At 37.8% G+C, this 18,067-nt stretch overlaps 2 protein-coding genes across 2 annotated transcripts; both read right to left on the reverse strand.

The window, feature by feature from the left end:
* Positions 1 to 1,327: 1,327 nt before the first annotated feature.
* Positions 1,328 to 7,592, reverse strand: LOC149844146 (uncharacterized). Its single transcript, XM_090000344.1, has 7 exons — positions 7,368 to 7,592; positions 4,069 to 4,993; positions 2,893 to 3,601; positions 2,446 to 2,540; positions 2,254 to 2,343; positions 2,016 to 2,143; positions 1,328 to 1,756 (listed from the first exon to the last, which is right to left on the reverse strand). The coding sequence occupies exons 2-7, from the start codon at positions 4,870 to 4,872 to the stop codon at positions 1,612 to 1,614; spliced, it is 1,971 nt and encodes a 656-aa protein (XP_089856470.1). The 5' UTR covers positions 4,873 to 4,993; positions 7,368 to 7,592; the 3' UTR covers positions 1,328 to 1,611.
* An 8,235-nt stretch (positions 7,593 to 15,827) lies between these two features.
* Positions 15,828 to 16,175, reverse strand: LOC149844147 (pectinesterase inhibitor-like). The gene has a single exon (XM_090001041.1). It carries the CDS (start codon positions 16,173 to 16,175, stop codon positions 15,828 to 15,830), a length of 348 nt encoding a protein of 115 aa, XP_089857167.1.
* Between the last annotated feature and the right edge of the window lie 1,892 nt (positions 16,176 to 18,067).

The following is an 18,067-nucleotide window of genomic DNA, read 5'->3' on the forward strand; positions in this document are numbered from 1 at the left end:
ATGACCATTCACTAAAATTAGTTGATAATTTCTATTTCTATGCCAACAATTATCTTGCATGCCTTGAATGATGTCACAGTGACCCTCTATTTGAAGGGCGTATCATGGGTGACACGAGTCGGACACGTTATAACATTGACACCGACAAGTATGGGTCTTATGATCCGTACTTCTCTTATTGTCATGTTTGCACGGCGCACTTGCTGCAGCCAAAGTCTAAAAGATGGTACTAATTGAACAAATTTTTATGCAGGAGTTCAAATTTTTATCTGTTAACAAGGTGTGCTTAAAAGCCCCCGAAATTCAAAATCTTTTGAATCCTGAGATAGGGTAAAATATACCATGCACAGGATAGAGGGCAGCACCGAGGATAGAGAGAGTTTGCCCCTGCACTACATATATCAATGGGTCAGGTCTACAAATCCTAATAAGATCTGAATATGACTCGGGTATTTGTCAACTGATCTAACCTGTGATCTGAGCTGTCTGAAATGCCTTAAATATGTCATTGTCCAGAAAGTTTTGACTTGGGCCATACCCAGTTTGGATCCAGATCTATCCTAGTACTTCTAGCTGTATCCAGACTTGGATCTGATACGGATTGCTAAGCTTAAACACAGAGCAGTTCCATGTCTGTTCTGCCTGTATCACCCATTTGCAGACATTAGTTGAAAGATGGCTTAGGACCATAGGGATGGACACGAGATTGGCCCAGGTTGGACCCACTAAACTCCGTTGAGCCAAGAAGGGACCAATTACTAGTCTTGCAGGCTCATTTTGGGCTCAAGCTGCGCACAGATCTTATATGGTCCGGGTTCAAAAGCAAACTGATTTGTAGACATTTTTCAGGTCAGGCAGGCTCATGTTTGGTGTTCAGCTCCCTTCTTGGACAGCAAGTCCAAATCACATGGGGTTTCATGTTGCACTTACCAGTTTCAGGCTGTGCACCCCTATTTAGTCCGATTTATGCAAGTGATCTAATGTTTTAGGTAGCAAGAGTGTACAAGAGATTCAGACCCAAGGGGTTTGGTACAGTGAGATGGGGCCTACACCATTTGACGGGCAGTCTAAGTTCAAATCCCATAAGCATCACTCCCTGCGTTAGCCAAAGCTTGGCAACTCACTGGGGTCGAGGGTAAGCCCTAGGAGTTTTATGACGACATGGACAGAGACCTTAAGTATGGCAAGCTGAGCCAGCGCAGCTAGGTCTCTACACTGGGGGCGGTTTCTCAGAGTACAAATAAAAAAAAAAGTGTACAAGAGATTCCTAGGTGTCGATCAGAGCATTACAGTTTATAGTAATATGAGAGAGAGAGAGATGTAATTATCGTGAAGGGTGACAATTAATTTTGGATAGCATATAATGCATGTTAAAAGGTACTTGCATCTCAGAGAGAGAGAGAGAGAGAGAGAGAGAGAGAGAGGATTCTGAAGGGTGACAAAAAATATCTTCTGCATGTGCATGCATGCATGTTCAGAGATACCTCTCAGAAAAATGATCCCAGACCTCATGCACTTCATTCTTCCTTAAAAAAATCCTCCGATCACAACTTCCATATATCTGCAGGTTTACAACCAAAAGGGATTTTATAGAGCAGATAGAAGCACGCATCAGCATGATGTAACGGGTTCCATCATTTTGTTTACTGCTTTATAGCACTGAAGACTGCAAAGTGGGAGATTTGATTTAGAATCTCTATATTTGTATGTGTTCGTACATGAAGGACCTGCACATTTTTTCCTAGGTGGAGGATAGCTGCATAAGTGATAAAAATAAACAGTCAGTAACTCAATATAAACAAACAAAGAATTAGCAAAATTCCAAAGATCAAAACATACTAGAAGACCTGCATTAACTCATGTAGACAACTGTCAAAACAGTGCTTAAACTCTAACTGGTTGGGGTAGGCCATATGGCAGAGCCGGTCCCCACCAGCTGAACTGGGGTTTTCCCTCATCAAATATCCAAAAAAAAAAGCCTAGTCTGCAGGTTGCAATTGGTGGGTAATGTTTACCTGGAGGGTTGAGAGTTGAAAATGCTGGGAAGACCAACATCTTTAGGAAATGAAACAACTGTTCCAGATGGTCCCATGGTCCATCTGACAGTGTCGGAAGCAAGAGTCTTGGCTCGCTCAGCCTTCTCCTGTGAAAATGAATAGTGTGAGAAACCAAACACAATATCATATCAAAAATATCATACAACAGGCTTGAAGGTGTAAAAGAATCAACAAGGCATAGTTTGCTCCCTTTTACCTGAGCCATTTCCTCTTTCCGTTTTCTCAACTTGTCTTCTCGTTTCTTTCCGTTTGCGTCTTGACCAAGTATTTTCCTAATTGCCTGTGCCTGAAAAATTGAAAGAAAGAAAACAAGACTTAAAAATGGTGAACAAGAAAATATTATGGAGGGTTATAAAATAATTATGAAAGACACAATTCGAGTACGAACCTCTGATTCCCTGGCTGCTTTTTCTACTTGTATTCGACGTCTCTGGGCTGCCTCAGCCTTCTTCAATTGCTCCATCTCAGTTTTTTCCTTTTGCTCTGTCATTAAGACCACGTTTGGAAGTGAGAAAATCTCATATGAAAGAAAATTTACATATAAATTTTTTTCTTTTGTTTGTGACATCCGAAAGGGAGAGAGAGAGAGAGGCTTGTCATATGAAAAATTTCATCATCTCCAGAGATGGAGAATTTTTTTATATCAAACACTTGGCTTTTTAGAAAAAAATTCATTTGAAAAAACTTTTTTTGTTTGGAAAAAATGGGAATACTGCACCTTTTCCTTTTCCACTCATGTTTCCTATCAATTTCCCACTTCCAAACGTGCATATGTTAAAAGAAGGCCTCATTTGTAGAAAATGTTGAACGAACCAAGAAGAAAAGCCCAACTTACTTCTAGAGGGTGCTGCTAGTAACCCATTAGGGAACTCAACCAGAGCAACTCCAGATGATGTATCTTTCCCAGATTGAAGTGCCCGCTGACGCGTTGTCAGAGGGATCTCCTTCTTATCATCGACCAAAACATCAAGAAGCCCTTTCTTCGGCTTCTTTCTTCTAGACTCAGAACTCAAGCTTTCATCATCTTCTTTAGCTAAACTGCTTTCTTCTTCATCAACATGATAAAGATCATTTGCGACCCTTGATCGTGCTTTCTTACGGTTTTCATTGCGTGAGGAAGTTCCACCTTCACAGTCAACATCTTCATCAAACTCACTAGTACCACGCTTTGTGGAATTTCTTGAGCTTCTAGTCTTATGGTTTTCTTCCTGATAAGCATCATCATAATCTGCAACATAATCTACATTTGCTTTTGAGATTTTCAGTCTTTCAAGATACCGGATCTCATCATCATTATCACCGCCATCAAAGTCACCATCTAATACACGCCGCTTTGGAACACGCTTGCTCTTACGAACTGGTTCTGGAACACCAGGGAACCTTGCTTCAGTTAATTTTCCAGAGATATTTCCTTCAGCGACCTTCCCTCTAGACTCCAGCTTTGATGGTAAGGTGAAATCCCTATTCTTGAAATTCTTCCATGGGATACCCTGCAGGCCGTTTGCACTATCCGGAGGCGATTGACCCTCGTCATCTGAGTTGTCCTGCAGATTTTAGATATTCAAAAGTGTTTATTATACTTGGAAATGAAGCACTAAAGCATACTGAACAGGAAAACTGTATTCAACAAACTGTAAATACCCCATCCAGGTCATGCGAAGCCCCTACAACCCTTTATATTGAGAAAATGGGAGAATGAAATGAATGGCAAAACCCATCACCTTGTAGCATTGCAAGCTAAACACAACAGAAATCCAACAATACATAATAATTCCTTCACAAATAAATAAACAATATATAAATGCTTTTCGAAAGAAACCCTCCAAATTTGTTAGGTACTATAAGCAAGGATTCTAACAATAAACCGCACCAAAATTCTTTGCAAATAGATTGCCTAAGTTTAAAAAAAAAAACTTAAAGAGACGATGACATGTGAACTTCCAAACTCTCAATTCACAAACTGCATTAACCAGATTAAATGCTGAAATAAATGTAATTCAACAAAATATACCTGCAGAATCAGCCTGTGCCGCTGCTTATATACATCTGAAGAACGTGGAGGCTTTGCAGAAGAACCAACTGGGGAGCCACACCGGTTACCACCAGAGTTAGACATAGGCTTCGTATGAATCGTGTGGGTAACCCCTCCAACCTTGAGCTTCACCTTTCTAAGCTTATTTTCCTGAGAAGAGTGACTGCTTCCAACCTCAGCAGCAACAGCGTTGTCAGTTCCCATGCTATTTGAAATGACCCCCAACTGTCCAGGGTTGCTTCTGCTGTCTACATTTCTCACAATGCTAACAGACCTCACAGAGTATCCTGAGCCAACATTAATTTGCTTGGCGCCAGTCTCAGTTGACTGAAGTTGGTTTTGTCTGTGATTGCTCAAACTTTTCCAGTTAGCTGGCACAAGAACTCCCTCACTGCTTCGCTTGAACTCAGGACCACTGCTGATGATGTGACATTTATCTGCATCCCTCATGTGAATGTCATCAAATTCTCCAACTGTTTCACTATTTTGTCTAGTTTTCTTCGAATCCTCAGAACTTGATGTCCATGGTCTATTTTCACTTTCAACACCATTGATAGATTTGAATTCTCTTTGTTTGCAACTCAGACCATTCCCCCAATTGTCATCACTTGCAGCTTTACTAAAATTCCCTCCATCAGAAGCTAAAGTGGGTGAGAACGAAGAAAGTTCATGGCCATCATGGAAGAATTGTGAATCTGTCCTAGGCCTCCTACATGAGAAACTACTACGCTTCTTTCTTACAAGATTTGCACCAACGAATGCCAAACCACTGGTTCCCTCCATCAGGGTAATCAACTCCCCAAAACACTAAAATTGTTTACCCTGTGCCACCTTGCTACGACAACCCCACAGAATGAGATGAGTTCAATATGATGGATACTCTAAAATTTGCATTACATAATACCTGATAGAAAGAAAAAACAATACAAAAGAAGAAAATGAGTAACAAGCACAAAAAAAACTAAGAAACTAATCATTCAAAGCTGTTAGGAAAGTAAAACAAATAAATCAATTACCTGCATTCATAAAGAGGCAAACATAAAATCGAGATCACAATGAGAAACCGATAGGCAACACATTAAATAATAAAATAGCAACTGGAAGAGACTATATTTGAAAGCAAAAACAAATTACCCAGACCATGTGATATGAACATCAGCTCAGGTTGAAGTAATACACATAAAAAAAGGAAAAGACACTAAAAGTGGAACTATACAAGAACTAAAACCATCACTCTCAAACCAATCACAAGAGTGGGCGAGCAGATTCTGGCAAGGCCCCTGCCATCAACTTTCCTTTATATTTGATGTTGCCAGATATAATACAATCAAGATGGCACTATAGATCAACTAAGAGAACATTAACCTCAAACCAATCACAAACAAGCAAATTCTAAAAAAGGCCCTAGTCACCAACGTTCCTCTTCATTTGATTTCCACTAATTTGAACCCTTGCAGACATGGATAATATTTCTGTTGTATTCAAGAAGGATAGAACACAAAAGATTCCAAACGTCTCACAGACAAGAATACAAATAATTACTGAAGGAATAAACTGAAAGGTTTCTGGAAGGGCTTCAGAGCAAAGGAATAGATATTTTTGTTTTCTCTTTGGTTTCCAGTGCATTGTTGCAGCAAAGTATTGTTCAGCCCTCTTGCAATCATCTGGTTCTTTGTTCTATCACACCATTGTTGGCTCAACAATGAGGAAACTAGGGTTTCCAACCAGAATTCTGTACTTGTACCCTTCTCCATATCCTCTTTCCTTCCACAAAATTTTCTGCTACAAATGCAGTGGATGCCAAGGATTGGCTCTACCCATTTATGAAGTCTTCAGGACAGCCTTGTGTTACCTCAATCAGTGGATTCTGGAAAGCTTCACAGCAACAATGAGAAGAAATTGGCAAGAGAAATTGCACACTTAATGAATGGAATTCTGAAGTACTTATTTTAGCTATGGCAAGCTTCACAGCAACAATGAGAAGAAATTGGCAAGAGAAACTGCACACTTAATGAATGGAGTTCTGAAGTATTTATTTTAGTTATGGCAGTATCAAGATGAAAACTTTGTTGCTTATTGCTATTTCCAGGAATTGATTACGGTTTGGTGCAAATACGGTTCATCTAGGAAGTCAAAAAGCTTTCAACAGTAACAATCGAATCAAGGCATTCTTTCATTAATGACAAAACATTAGATTAGGTTTGAAAGAAAGAATTTTCAAGATGTGGTTTGGTGGTTTTAGAGGGAGCGCAAATGGGTCAGACATTCTTGCTTAGAACGTGTTTGAAGATTACTGAATATCATTAGTTCACGAAGGGCAGACCATTCTTGTTATTGATGAAACCTAAGAATGATGTTTAAAAGATAATAAATTAAAGCTTAAAACCGTCAACACCGAAGGCAACATGAAATATAGCCATAGAGAAAAGCACATTCCAAAAGAATCAAGGACAGCCTAATCCCACAGTGTCTCAATATTTTGGCACATGCACTACAGAAACAACAGCATCCCCCCCACCCCCCCAAAAAAATGGAATCCTAAATCAGGCGTGGACATAAGACCCCAAAAGAACCAAAACCAATGAAAACAACAACATGCCTTTCTTCCGCTAGACAAACGCCCCAATGAGCAATGACAGTAACAAGAAGAAAGAAAACTTAAAAGCACCAAAATGCAAACCTAAAACAGCGAAGACAAAATACGAAACAATCAACAAACCCTAAAAGAACCAACACCAATGAAACCCAATAAACGCCTCTGCTATTGCACCATTGAAGCAGCACCACTTTGAGGGCACAAAGCCAAAACAAACCCTAAAAGCACCAACAGAATACCAACTTTAAAGCAATGGGAAGGCAAAAAGAACTCCTAAGACATCAACAAAAACCCCCAAATTTGAGACACCCACATCCAAGAAAACCAATCTTTACGCAAACCCATCATAGAAAAAGATCACACAATTGAGCAAACCAAAAAACGAACACATTACAAACCCCATACACAAAACCACACGCCAAGTGCCCAAAAAGTCAAGCAACCAAAGAAATCCACAAGAAAAAAGAAGAAACCGATAACACAACCAAACCAACGGCCAAAAACCACCGATCCCCATAAACACCAAATCCAAAAACAAAGAAGAAAACACAGCAGCCACCTCAATACAGGCAAATGGTTAGGCGCAGAACCAACAGAATCAGCCACCAACAAGCGAAACCAACAAGAAAATCGACCAGACAAGCTAGAGGGAGAGAGAGGGAGAGAAAGAAGGAGTTTTTACCTTGGGCACTCGGAACCCTGGAGCCGCGGGAGGGAGAAGAAAAGGAAAGTTGTGGAAGAGGAGGGGGAGATGGCGTTTTGTTTCGTAGAGAGAGAAAGCGAGAGGAAAGTTTCTGGCAATTGGGGGCATGTTGGGGATTTTTAGGATAGGTTTCCCTCTGTTCTGATGAAGAGAGAGAACCGGGGGGTGGTGAGGTGTGGGGTGTTGTTCCATTCCCATCCCAACTTTGAGAGGTTGGCGTTTGTATTTGGTCATCATGGTGAGGTAAAGGCAAAGGGTAACAAATCTCTCCCTCTCTCTCTATGATAGTGTTCCCAACTCCCAACGCCCTTTTCCTCCATGCCTTGTTTCCTAAAGCCCACAAACATGCTGTCTGCCTTCATATTTTCCTGGTTTATCTTGGAAAATCCAAGAACTCGTATATACCCATGTGGTTTTGTTTTCTTTTATTTAATCACATGCCCAGTTAGGTTTGAACTTTGAATTTTCCCATCTTGTTGGTGTAATTAGAAGAAGGAAATTGCAGGGTTGCTGCTCTTTTGGAAATGTCAAACAGTAGTGTTGTTTCCTATGAAAAAGGTTAAATTACAGTGAGGTGCTTGGATTGCTGGTCAAGGACACAAAGTATCCATGTTGACTCCCCAGTTGGGGTGGTGAGCCTTTGTGAACTCTGATTCCATGTGGAGCCCAGCCAACACACCTTAATCCACCGTCCATCTCCAACTCTCCAAGGTAATATGTTGACCAGAAATAGTTCCCTCCATGTCATAAACTCATCATCTCTGCTGCACATACGCAGGATATATTTGGAGTTCAATAAAGAAGATGAAGAAGGTTATGTATGATCTAAAAAGAAGCCAAAAAAAAAACAAGTATCTAAGGATTGATGATGCATCACCATCCACATACAAACTTAAATTAAATGCTCATTATATCATGGTTGGCACATGCAAATTATCATCATTAAGCCTTGTCCCATCTAAATGGAGTCAATTTTATGAGTATCATGGAATGCAAATGATATTATGGCAAGTAAAATTTAATGCAACATTCCATAAGTTCCATGCCTTTTATTGTAAAAATTCTGAACATACAAGGGTTGAAGATCCATTGAGTTTGTAGTGCTTATTTGTGCTTTTGGAAGCATGCTTTGATCCCTATGAATTTCCAATATCCAAAAAATTATTGATTGTCAGTGGAATCCATGCGGAGTCTTAGATTTTTTTTCAAATTTTTTAACAGATTCTTGGAAATACAATAAAAAAATCAAGAATGTGCTGCCAAAACCATTCATATCCATCGTGACAAATATCAATGTTTACAAAGATATCGCCAAAAAAGTGATATTTTCACAAAGGTTAAGAATGCCAATTAAATAATGATATGTTGAAAATGTCATGGTTTGATATTTAAAAAAGTTACAAGGCAAAAAAGAGTAAGCTCATCAAAAGACTTTTGTTTGGTTTTAAATTTACTTTTTAAAATTATAATTTCGTTTGATATTTATTTATTTGTAACTTTGTAATTACTTATTTAGTAATGTTAGGGAGAAATGGTGAATCGTCCCAATCGTGTATTTATTTTGTGGGCACTCTTATTATAAAAGAAGATAAAAAAGAGAAGGTATTCTCTTGTAAACCATCCCACGTTTAATCCTGATCCTGATGACCTGAGTGGTTTCAAGACACCGATCCAATTGTTATTTGGATCGACCTAAACCTGAAAAAATATATAGATTATTTTTAGGATATGTTTTTTGCAGATATCCAACCTGATCCTGCCGATCTGATGATGATGATCAATTTTATATAATTTTTTTCTAAATGTCCTATAAATTATGAGGGTTGGGTCTGGGATTCCTTTTTCTCGATCCGACATAATCCGAACCCAAGTGCTTGTTATATGGCGGGTTTGGATGCACCTTGATAAGCCCTAACTTGGATGGGTGCTGTCCATAAACCAGCAATAGGGGGACCTTGCCTTTAATAGGATTTTTTCCTATAAAAATATAATCAGCTAAAAAATATTCAAAACCTTCCAATATATGCTCGATAAACTGCGATTTTTCTAATTTTGTTACTATGCAAGTGCAAGTTCCCTCATGTGATACTGCTTAATTCAAAATTCAATAACTCTTTATCAAGAACCTTCTTTGTAAAATAAGAGGTCGCCATGAAGGGAAACGGAAACGAGAAACGTGTTGAGAAACGGGAAATGGAAAATGTGATATATGTAGGGTTAATATTGGCTACTAATGAAGGTAAAAAAATAATGAGTAGACATCACTTTTTTCTTCAAAAAATTATAACTCTTTGTAGATCAAATGTTACATATGCAATTTACATGGTTTGCTTAGTAAGAAACTTGTTTTGAATCGCCAAATAATTAGGTTTTTAAAGTGTTCAAATATCAATGACCCACAATATGTCAAAATTTCATAACTCGAAAGATCAAGTTTTTACATAGAAAAGCATCATCCAAGGCTTGATCCTAAGCAAACAAACCATGTTGAACACATCTACGTGGTTAGATTGGGTCGATACAACTTGCACCTATGATTTATATTTGTAACTCATTAGTTTTGTACCTTCATTAGTAGTAGACAATATTTATGTAGCAAAAGTGTGAATGTCAACAACATGAAAGAAGAATATTATAAGTTTACATAAAAAATTTTTTATACTAATATTATGATAAATATTAAGAATTAATATTTTTTATAAAATATATGATTACATTGATTACAACTAAAATAAGTAATTAAAATTTTGAATAACACATATATCTCAACTTTTCATTGAAATTTTTTTCTTATTCAAGAAAAAGTTGTAGAAAAAAAATGCAAACATGTTTCTCAAATTAGGAAAAGAGTTTCCCATATAATGTAAGTATGTTTCTCATTTGATGTGAAATGGGTTTCTCACTCGATGGAAAACCGGTTCCCACAAGTTTCGAAAACACATGGTTTCCGGTTTCGAAAACGGTTTTCTAAAAAATGAGTTTCTCACATGTAAGTGGAGTTTGCGGTAACCCTGAAAAAACCCTCCCATAATCGACGGTACATTGACTGGCCTTTGCTTTGCTTGGTAATACCCTTGAGATCCCCTCGGACCACTGGGGAATACACCTAGCTTCAACCTTGCTGTAAAGAATGTTATCCGTGGGTTTTGAACTTGTGACGTCCTGTCAACTTGGTGACATTCACAAGTCGACTCTATCAGATGAGGGGCGCCCTTGAAGGCCATTTTTTTCTCTTAATTGTACAATAAAAAACAGAAAAAATCAAATTTCAAAGATATTTGATCTGTCCTTTCAATTATAGATAACATACCCTAAAACAATGGTCCTGAAACTGACCTCTTGAACATCTGTAAACATATGCTCTACTACTTTTGCAATTGGTAATATGAGACCTGAAACATTTGGACCCGATACTGGCTGTCCACCCCGTATATCTTGATATAAAAGGGGTTGGATCAGGATTATGAAAATTAAGCAGAACTGCATCCACAGAGCAATGGGTATGAACTGCTTGTCAATATCCAAATTAGAATTCCTTATAATCAGATATAACTAGGGGTTCAATGGGTCGGGTTTGGTGATAGAGAAAAAGGGGTCCAATTAACAATTTGGTTAGGATGGAAAACGTCCAATTAATACACGAATTCTGGTTATGGTTTATGAAATTTCAAGCTTACCAGAGTTCAGATATTATTTATTTATTTTTTAAAAGGCAAGCTGAGGCTAGGCAGAGACCTCTACCAGTTAAACAACTATACAATTTGGTTTTGAACCTGCAACGCCCCAACACAAGGTGACGTGCACTAGCTTCTCCTACCAAACAAGCGGAGCCCTTATTTTAGCATGGACCGGTTCTAAACGAGCTGAACAAACAGAAAAGGGTGTTTAATCTCTGCTCATTTCATGTTTCGAGCCAAGCCGAGCTTGAGCTCATGAAAAGCCGAAGCTAAACAAGTCGAGTAAGAGCTAACTCATTTATATATAAAAAAAAAAACTTTTTTAGAATTAAAATAATAGAATTTAGACCGTCAACCTACTAACCTATGCTCAAACTGACTCATGAAATAAATAATTATTTCAAAATTGTAAACAATAGATTTGGAACACTAAACCTATTGCATGCAAGCCAAATTCTGATATAAAATATATGTAAAATGTATTAATTATTAACTAAAAAGCCTATACGACCTGAGTTTGAGCTCATAAAAAGCCTGAGCTGAACAAGCCGAGTACAGCTAGCTCATTTATAAAAAACATATAATTTTATAGTTAAAATAATAGAATTTAGACTAAACCTACTAACCTATGCTGGAATTGACTCATTTACAAAATAAATAATTGTTTCAAAATTGTCAGCAATAGATTTTGAAGCCTAAATTTATTGCTTGCAAGTCAAACACTTCACTATCTTTACTGTATAATATAAAACACTTGAAAAATATATTAATTAACTAAAAAGCTTATACGAGCCAAGCCGAGTCAAACATTGATTGTTTTATGTTCCGGCTTGTCCAGCATATTTAGAGTTCAAACGAGCATTTTATGAGCCAAACATGAGCCAAGCCAGGAGCGGTTCATTTCGTTTCTCAGCCCTAATTTTTTTTGGTGGTAAGCCCAATCGACCCAGGTCCAGACCTGGTACCTGCACCAGAAGTCTGATCTTGGTCTGGATCCATCGAGATAAGGTGAAGGTCTGATCTATTGACACTCCTAACTAAGGATGGCAGTGGACCGGGGCAAATGCGGGAGACAAGGTCTCCACCCCCGCCCCATCTCAAAATTCTGCCCTTCATCATCGCCTTCGTCCCTGCACAGGTTTTGATTTTAACCTCTATCTCCGTTTCATGTCTTCCATCCCCGATCCAAACAAGACGAGGCAGGGCGGGACATCATTTCTCCATGATCCACTGCCATCCTTAAAGGAGGTTGAACCGTCGAAAAGTCGACCGTGCCAACCAGAAGAAGGAGAGCTTACCGAAGAAGCGGCTACTTAAAGAAACCAGGGATTGTTTTAGCTTTAGAGTTAGAAATTAATAATATATATAGGGGAGTTATATAAAATTTGATTAAATCGTTAACGATATTTTAGTTATTTTACTAACGAAGATTGGGGACGAGGCAGGGCAGGGTGGGGCAGGAGGGGGAGGGGAACGTAAGTCCCATCCCTGCAAGAGTTTTGATTTTAACCTCCATCCCCACCTCTATTCCTGTTTCATGTCCTCCATCCCCAGTACAAACGGGCTAGGTGGGGGCAGAACCCCGTTTTCCTCCGGTCCACTGCCATCCTTACTCTTAACATGTTGATTGAGGCAGGAATCACAATAAGCTGGGCCCCACACTGATGGCCTACAAATGGCATATCAGCTGCTATATCAACGGTCGTTGATATCTTCAACAGGTGGTGACGATCTCAGGGCACCCATGATCGGTGATTCGGTAGACCATTTGATCTGCTCGCGAGCCCCCATTGGCCAGCTGTCACACCTAATTCATAGGGCTCATGGGGTTAGTCACCAACTATGTCACAAGGACACGGGTAAAAGGACACGAGACATAAAGAATCCCTGTGACATAGGTCACCAAGTTGCATCATGTTTTTTTTTGCTTGATCTATAATTCTGAACAATATCATTTTTTGATTATTGTTTTTTTAACCTTTTTTATATTTTTACCATCTTTTTTCCATTTATATGCATTTTTATCCTTGGAGGAGTTGGAGCAAGATGAAGGTTCCCACAATTCCAATTCCATGTTTTCACATAGGATAATGAGATTTGGCAACATCCCACAATCCATTTCCTTTGCTGATCTTGAGTAATCCTCATTTCTTCTGGGAAGTCCTTTGCCAATAGCGTAAGAGAAAACTATAAAGAATTGGGGATTCCCAACTCATGTCCAGAGAACAGGGTATCAAGGAATTAGACAAATTGGAGTCAGTTGACTATTCCTGTGTTCACCCTATTCCTGTTCCAGCATGACATGTGGCTGTAATTAAGATAGGAAATTCTTACTCTTTGATTTTAATTAAGGGCGAGTTTTGTCAAATCCTCATGAATTGAGGGTCCTAAGAAATGTGAGGTATGCAAATTATATGGCATTGTGGGTCTCACTCTTTTTCACCTTTTCAATGATATATATATATATATATATATATATATATATATATATATATATATATATATATATATATATATATATATATATATATATATATATATATATATATATATATATATATATATGGGTAACTGAAATATGTTTACCAATCAAATATGATTTACTCATTACGGGTATGAACCAAGATTTTCATAGATTTGTTTACTTTTTTTTTGAAAATTTCACGGCACAGATGTGATCTAGACGCTCGTTTTTTTATAGAAACAGACTCTTGGATCATCCAATTAAGATGTATAAGAAGAATCTTTTAAGGGTTGAAATTCAATGACTTAGAATTTTCATAAATATTCAAGCATAAAAAATTATATTTTTTGATCGGATTACGATGATCCAACAGTAGATTCCTAATAAATGGACCACACCAAATGCATCTGCCAGATTAGATTTGCAAAAAAAAACTATGAAAATCTCGATTCATACCAGCAAATATATTTAGTTGGCAAACATATTTCAGTTACCAACCAAATACATATACTGGTATGAACAAAGATTTTCATAGGTTATTTTTACTTTTTTTCCAAAAATTTTACAGTATGAATGTAATTTAGACACTTGTTTTTATAGAACCAGACTTTTAGAACATTTAATTACAATGTATTCGAAGGATCTTTTAAGGGTTGAAAATCAATGACTTAAAAATTTCATAAATATTTAAGCATAAAAAATCACATTTATTGATCGGAATTCATCTGCAGGGTTAAATTTGCAAAAAACCTATAAAAATCTTGATTCATACTAGCTAACATATTTGGTTGGTAAACATATTCTAGTTTTCATATATATATATATATATATATATAATCTTTTTTTATGACGAAATTCTCTGCCAAAGTGGGTAACCTCTGGGTGGGGTCACTGACATCAAAGCCCTTAGGGAGCCCATACCCGTTGGGAGTCCCTTAAAAGGGTTGTAATGCTAATTTACCTAGAAGAGTTCAAAAGCCTCATTTTTGAAAATTTGACAGGGGAATATATTATCACTCTTTAAAGCATCATCTGCAATCCTTTTGAAGGTGAAGTTCTTCACCATAATGCTAAAAGCGTCATTTGGTACTTCTCATAAGCCGTTAATCAATGCTTGGTTGTCAATCTTTCAGGTTGCCTAGCTGTTTGATCAACTCAACAAACTCCTAACTTCGCGCTAGTAATGGACAAGTTGGGGCTGATGGACTTGGCCATTTGTAGAAGCCATTATTTCAAATATCTCTGATAATTTTGAAAATATCGTGATTTTATCATGGTATATTCAAAGGCAGTTATTCTACCAAAAAATGTGATATTTTCAAAATATCATCTATTTTGAAATATCACAATTTTATCACAATAAAACTCTATAGAAAACACTTTTGCAGAGTTTCTAAAGCTGTATATTCACATTTTTCTATATTTATATATCTCTGATAATTTTGAAAATATCGTAATTTTATCATGGTATATTCAAAGGCAGTTATTCTACCAAAAGATGTGATATTCTCAAAATATCATCTATTTTGAAATATCACAATTTTATCACAATAAAACTCGATAGAAAACACTTTTGCAGAGTTTCTAAAGCTGTATATTCACATTTTTCTATATTTATATGCTATACAAGTATTTTCCCGAGGTTTTATCAAGAAAACACTTGATTTTTCAAAGTACCAAAAACTTTTTCTCACCAATACTTTGCCAAGAGCGAGATTTTGTGACTATGGTAGAAACATTGGAATCGGTGGAGATGCCATATGGTTTGTTCTTGCATATTTCTATCAGTTCACCAAATTAACCCTGTGGGTACATATAACTCCAATTGATTCATACACAACATCTCTTTCTTTTAACACCAATTGATATGATTCCCCAAATAATTGAAATTCAATTTCTTGATATGTATCCTCAATTTTTTTTGAAATTGATGAAGTTCTTACATCAAACCCTAATCAATAGACCTATAACATCTCTCAAATTGGATCTGACTAAGAATACCGTAAACAAACTCACAATGTAATTCTTTAACCTCATCAAGCCTTAATTGATACTAGGGTCTAAAGTTCGTTTATAAATTAGAAATAAATTAGTCTTAATTACCTCATTTTTTTGGTTCATTCATCTCATAGATGAACGGGCCATAATCCCCAATTTCCATGTGTAATAGAAAATGAGAAAAACAATGGTTGGGCCCTGATTTTTATTTGCATAACATGTTCATTCACCATTAGAAAATGTCAACAAATAGACAAGAAAAACAACTATAGATGCAAGTAGAGATAGACAAGTGCAGAATCACAGCAATTGTGCAAAGGCAAGGCAATTGCTAAAGAGCTTAGTTAGCTCATCATCATATCTGGTCAACGGCGCGGACAAGCCCGGGAACTCGCTGAACCCGTCATCACATGTGCCCACATCGGTCATGGCTGCGCTTAGCATGGTATTTAATGTGGGAAGGTCCGACTTTGTGAGTGCGTGCATGCCGTCATCGATGTTGGCGTTTGCGTCATCGTAGTTCTCCTTGCACGTTTCAAGGCAGCTCCTCACCTCAGGGGATATTGTTGTATCACTTAGAAACTTGGTTGCTTGAGCACTAGCATTGGCAAGCTTACTGATGCTAGCATTGACGTGCATATTGAGCATGTCCTTTGGACCCACATTGCCCAAAGTCGGAAGGCACCGTTGCACCGTTGACAGACATAGGTCCGGGTAGTCGGTCTTGTTGCATAAGGCTATGACTGATGAGTTGGCAGTCGATGGCGCTGCCGATGGCGCTCCCGATGGTGCTCCCGATGGTGCCCCCGATGGTGCCGCTGATGGCGTCAGCTTGGGTGGATGAACTGGTTTACTAGGCTTGAGATGGCCAGCCCTAGGCACACATATAGCATGTGTGCCCTGCAAGAGGAGAGAAGAGAGAGAAAGAAGAAGAAGAAGCCTGATCATCATTTTCATTTTCTATAGTAGGGAGAGAGATCTAGAGAGAGAGAGAGAGTTGGAAAGGGGGGGAGGACACATGAAAGTTGTAAGGTTGAGGTTGGTTTATAGTGAGGATGGTGATGGTTGTTAGAGAGCACAAAATGGAACGGTTTGTGATTTCCAACCTTTTTTTTTTAGAAAACAGAATTGACCTATTTTTTTCCTCTATCTCTTCAAATATAGGAATCCAATGTACCTAACATTGGAGAGATGTACCAAACTGCCCTTAGATTTTTTGGGATTTTTTTTTTTTAACGCGGCGAAACCACCGGTTTGGTTTGGACGTGTTGTTACAGGCTGAGAGGTGTCATGTTGACCGTGGCCCTGTTTCGAAATCCATGGTGTAAAACTCCATGAGACAACTCCTACCCACCGGGAATAGAATTCCGTGGGACTTTTTTTTCCTAAGAGATTGATAAATTAGTTAACCATCTCCGCGTACGATGATTCATTAGATTTGAATCATGAGGTTTCTTGTTGGGCACCAACTCGATCCAGATTGGTAAATATTTGTGTATTGCTATGAAAAGAAAACAATTAGGGTTGTAAATAATCCAGGAGTCACTAGAATATGAGAACTACCATGTGAACAGCAATTTTATGGATTTTTTGTTCTTTTCTCTTAAATTTAACTGTGCCTATGCCTGGTTTTATAAGAACCAGCTTTTGAATCATCTGATTGTGATGCATAAATGAGATTTTTTCAGGCTTTAAAATCAGCGGGTCATAATATTTATAAATATTCAGACATCCAAAAATCATATTTTTGATAAAAAATATATGATCCAACAGTTGATTCTTAAAAAATTCACCATGCCAAACAAGTCTATATAGTTGAATTTGCAAACAAAAAAGAAAAAAGAAAAAAGAAAAAAAAGAAAGAAAAAGAAATGCCTAGTTTACACGGTAGTTCTCATATTCTAGTGATTCGACTTGGACCCACAACCCGATCAAAAACTGTACCCAACTATCTTCTGTCAAATCGAATTTGACTGAAGACTTAGGTTGTCTGGATATGAGATTTAAACCTGCATTACATCTTTATTAAAGGTGAGACTTTGATAATTTTGTTTCTTAATCAATTAGATTTGCCTAAAGTGGGAAAGCTACTGCTTCGTGTGCAAGGGTAAGTGCTTGGGAACGCTACTTTGAGTCTTAAGGGAGGACCCCCTTTTTTTTTTAAAGGCAAGCTAGGGTTAGGCAGACCATATCAGTTATTATTCAAGGTACCACTGGGTTTTGAACATGAAACGTTACCAAGTTACTATGCAATTAATTATTTTTTTAATTTTTATATTATTAAAAAATAATAAATAGCTCAGACCCATCGGGCCGGTCCGGTAGCCTGCAGGTCGACTCAGACCCAGCCCACATATATAATAGACCGAATTTCAACCTTGTAGCTAACGGACCCGAGCCTAAAACCTTGACCCAAACCCGGCCCATGGCAAGCAGGTCTACTTGGCCCATCGAGTTGCCTGGCCTGTTGACCACCCCTACTGATAGGATCTGATTAGTATATGGAATTAGGTGTGGTTTATGAAATTTCATAACAGACC

The sequence above is a fragment of the Nuphar pumila genome, chromosome 3, assembly GCF_984573655.1.
Source record: "Nuphar pumila chromosome 3, dmNupPumi1.hap1.1, whole genome shotgun sequence".
Taxonomy (NCBI): Eukaryota; Viridiplantae; Streptophyta; class Magnoliopsida; order Nymphaeales; family Nymphaeaceae; genus Nuphar; species Nuphar pumila.

Excerpts from the sequence above, each read along its gene's own strand:
- LOC149844146 (XM_090000344.1), bottom strand. The coding sequence starts at position 4,872 with ATGGAGGGAACCAGTGGTTTGGCATTCGTTGGTGCAAATCTTGTAAGA. Across the intron at positions 3,602-4,068 it reads GGCACAGGCTGATTCTGCAG|GACAACTCAGATGACGAGGG; the intron begins GTATATTTTGTT and ends TAAAATCTGCAG. Across the intron at positions 2,541-2,892 it reads ACTAGCAGCACCCTCTAGAA|AGCAAAAGGAAAAAACTGAG; the intron begins GTAAGTTGGGCT and ends TCTTAATGACAG.
- LOC149844147 (XM_090001041.1), bottom strand. The coding sequence starts at position 16,175 with ATGCTCAATATGCACGTCAATGCTAGCATCAGTAAGCTTGCCAATGCT.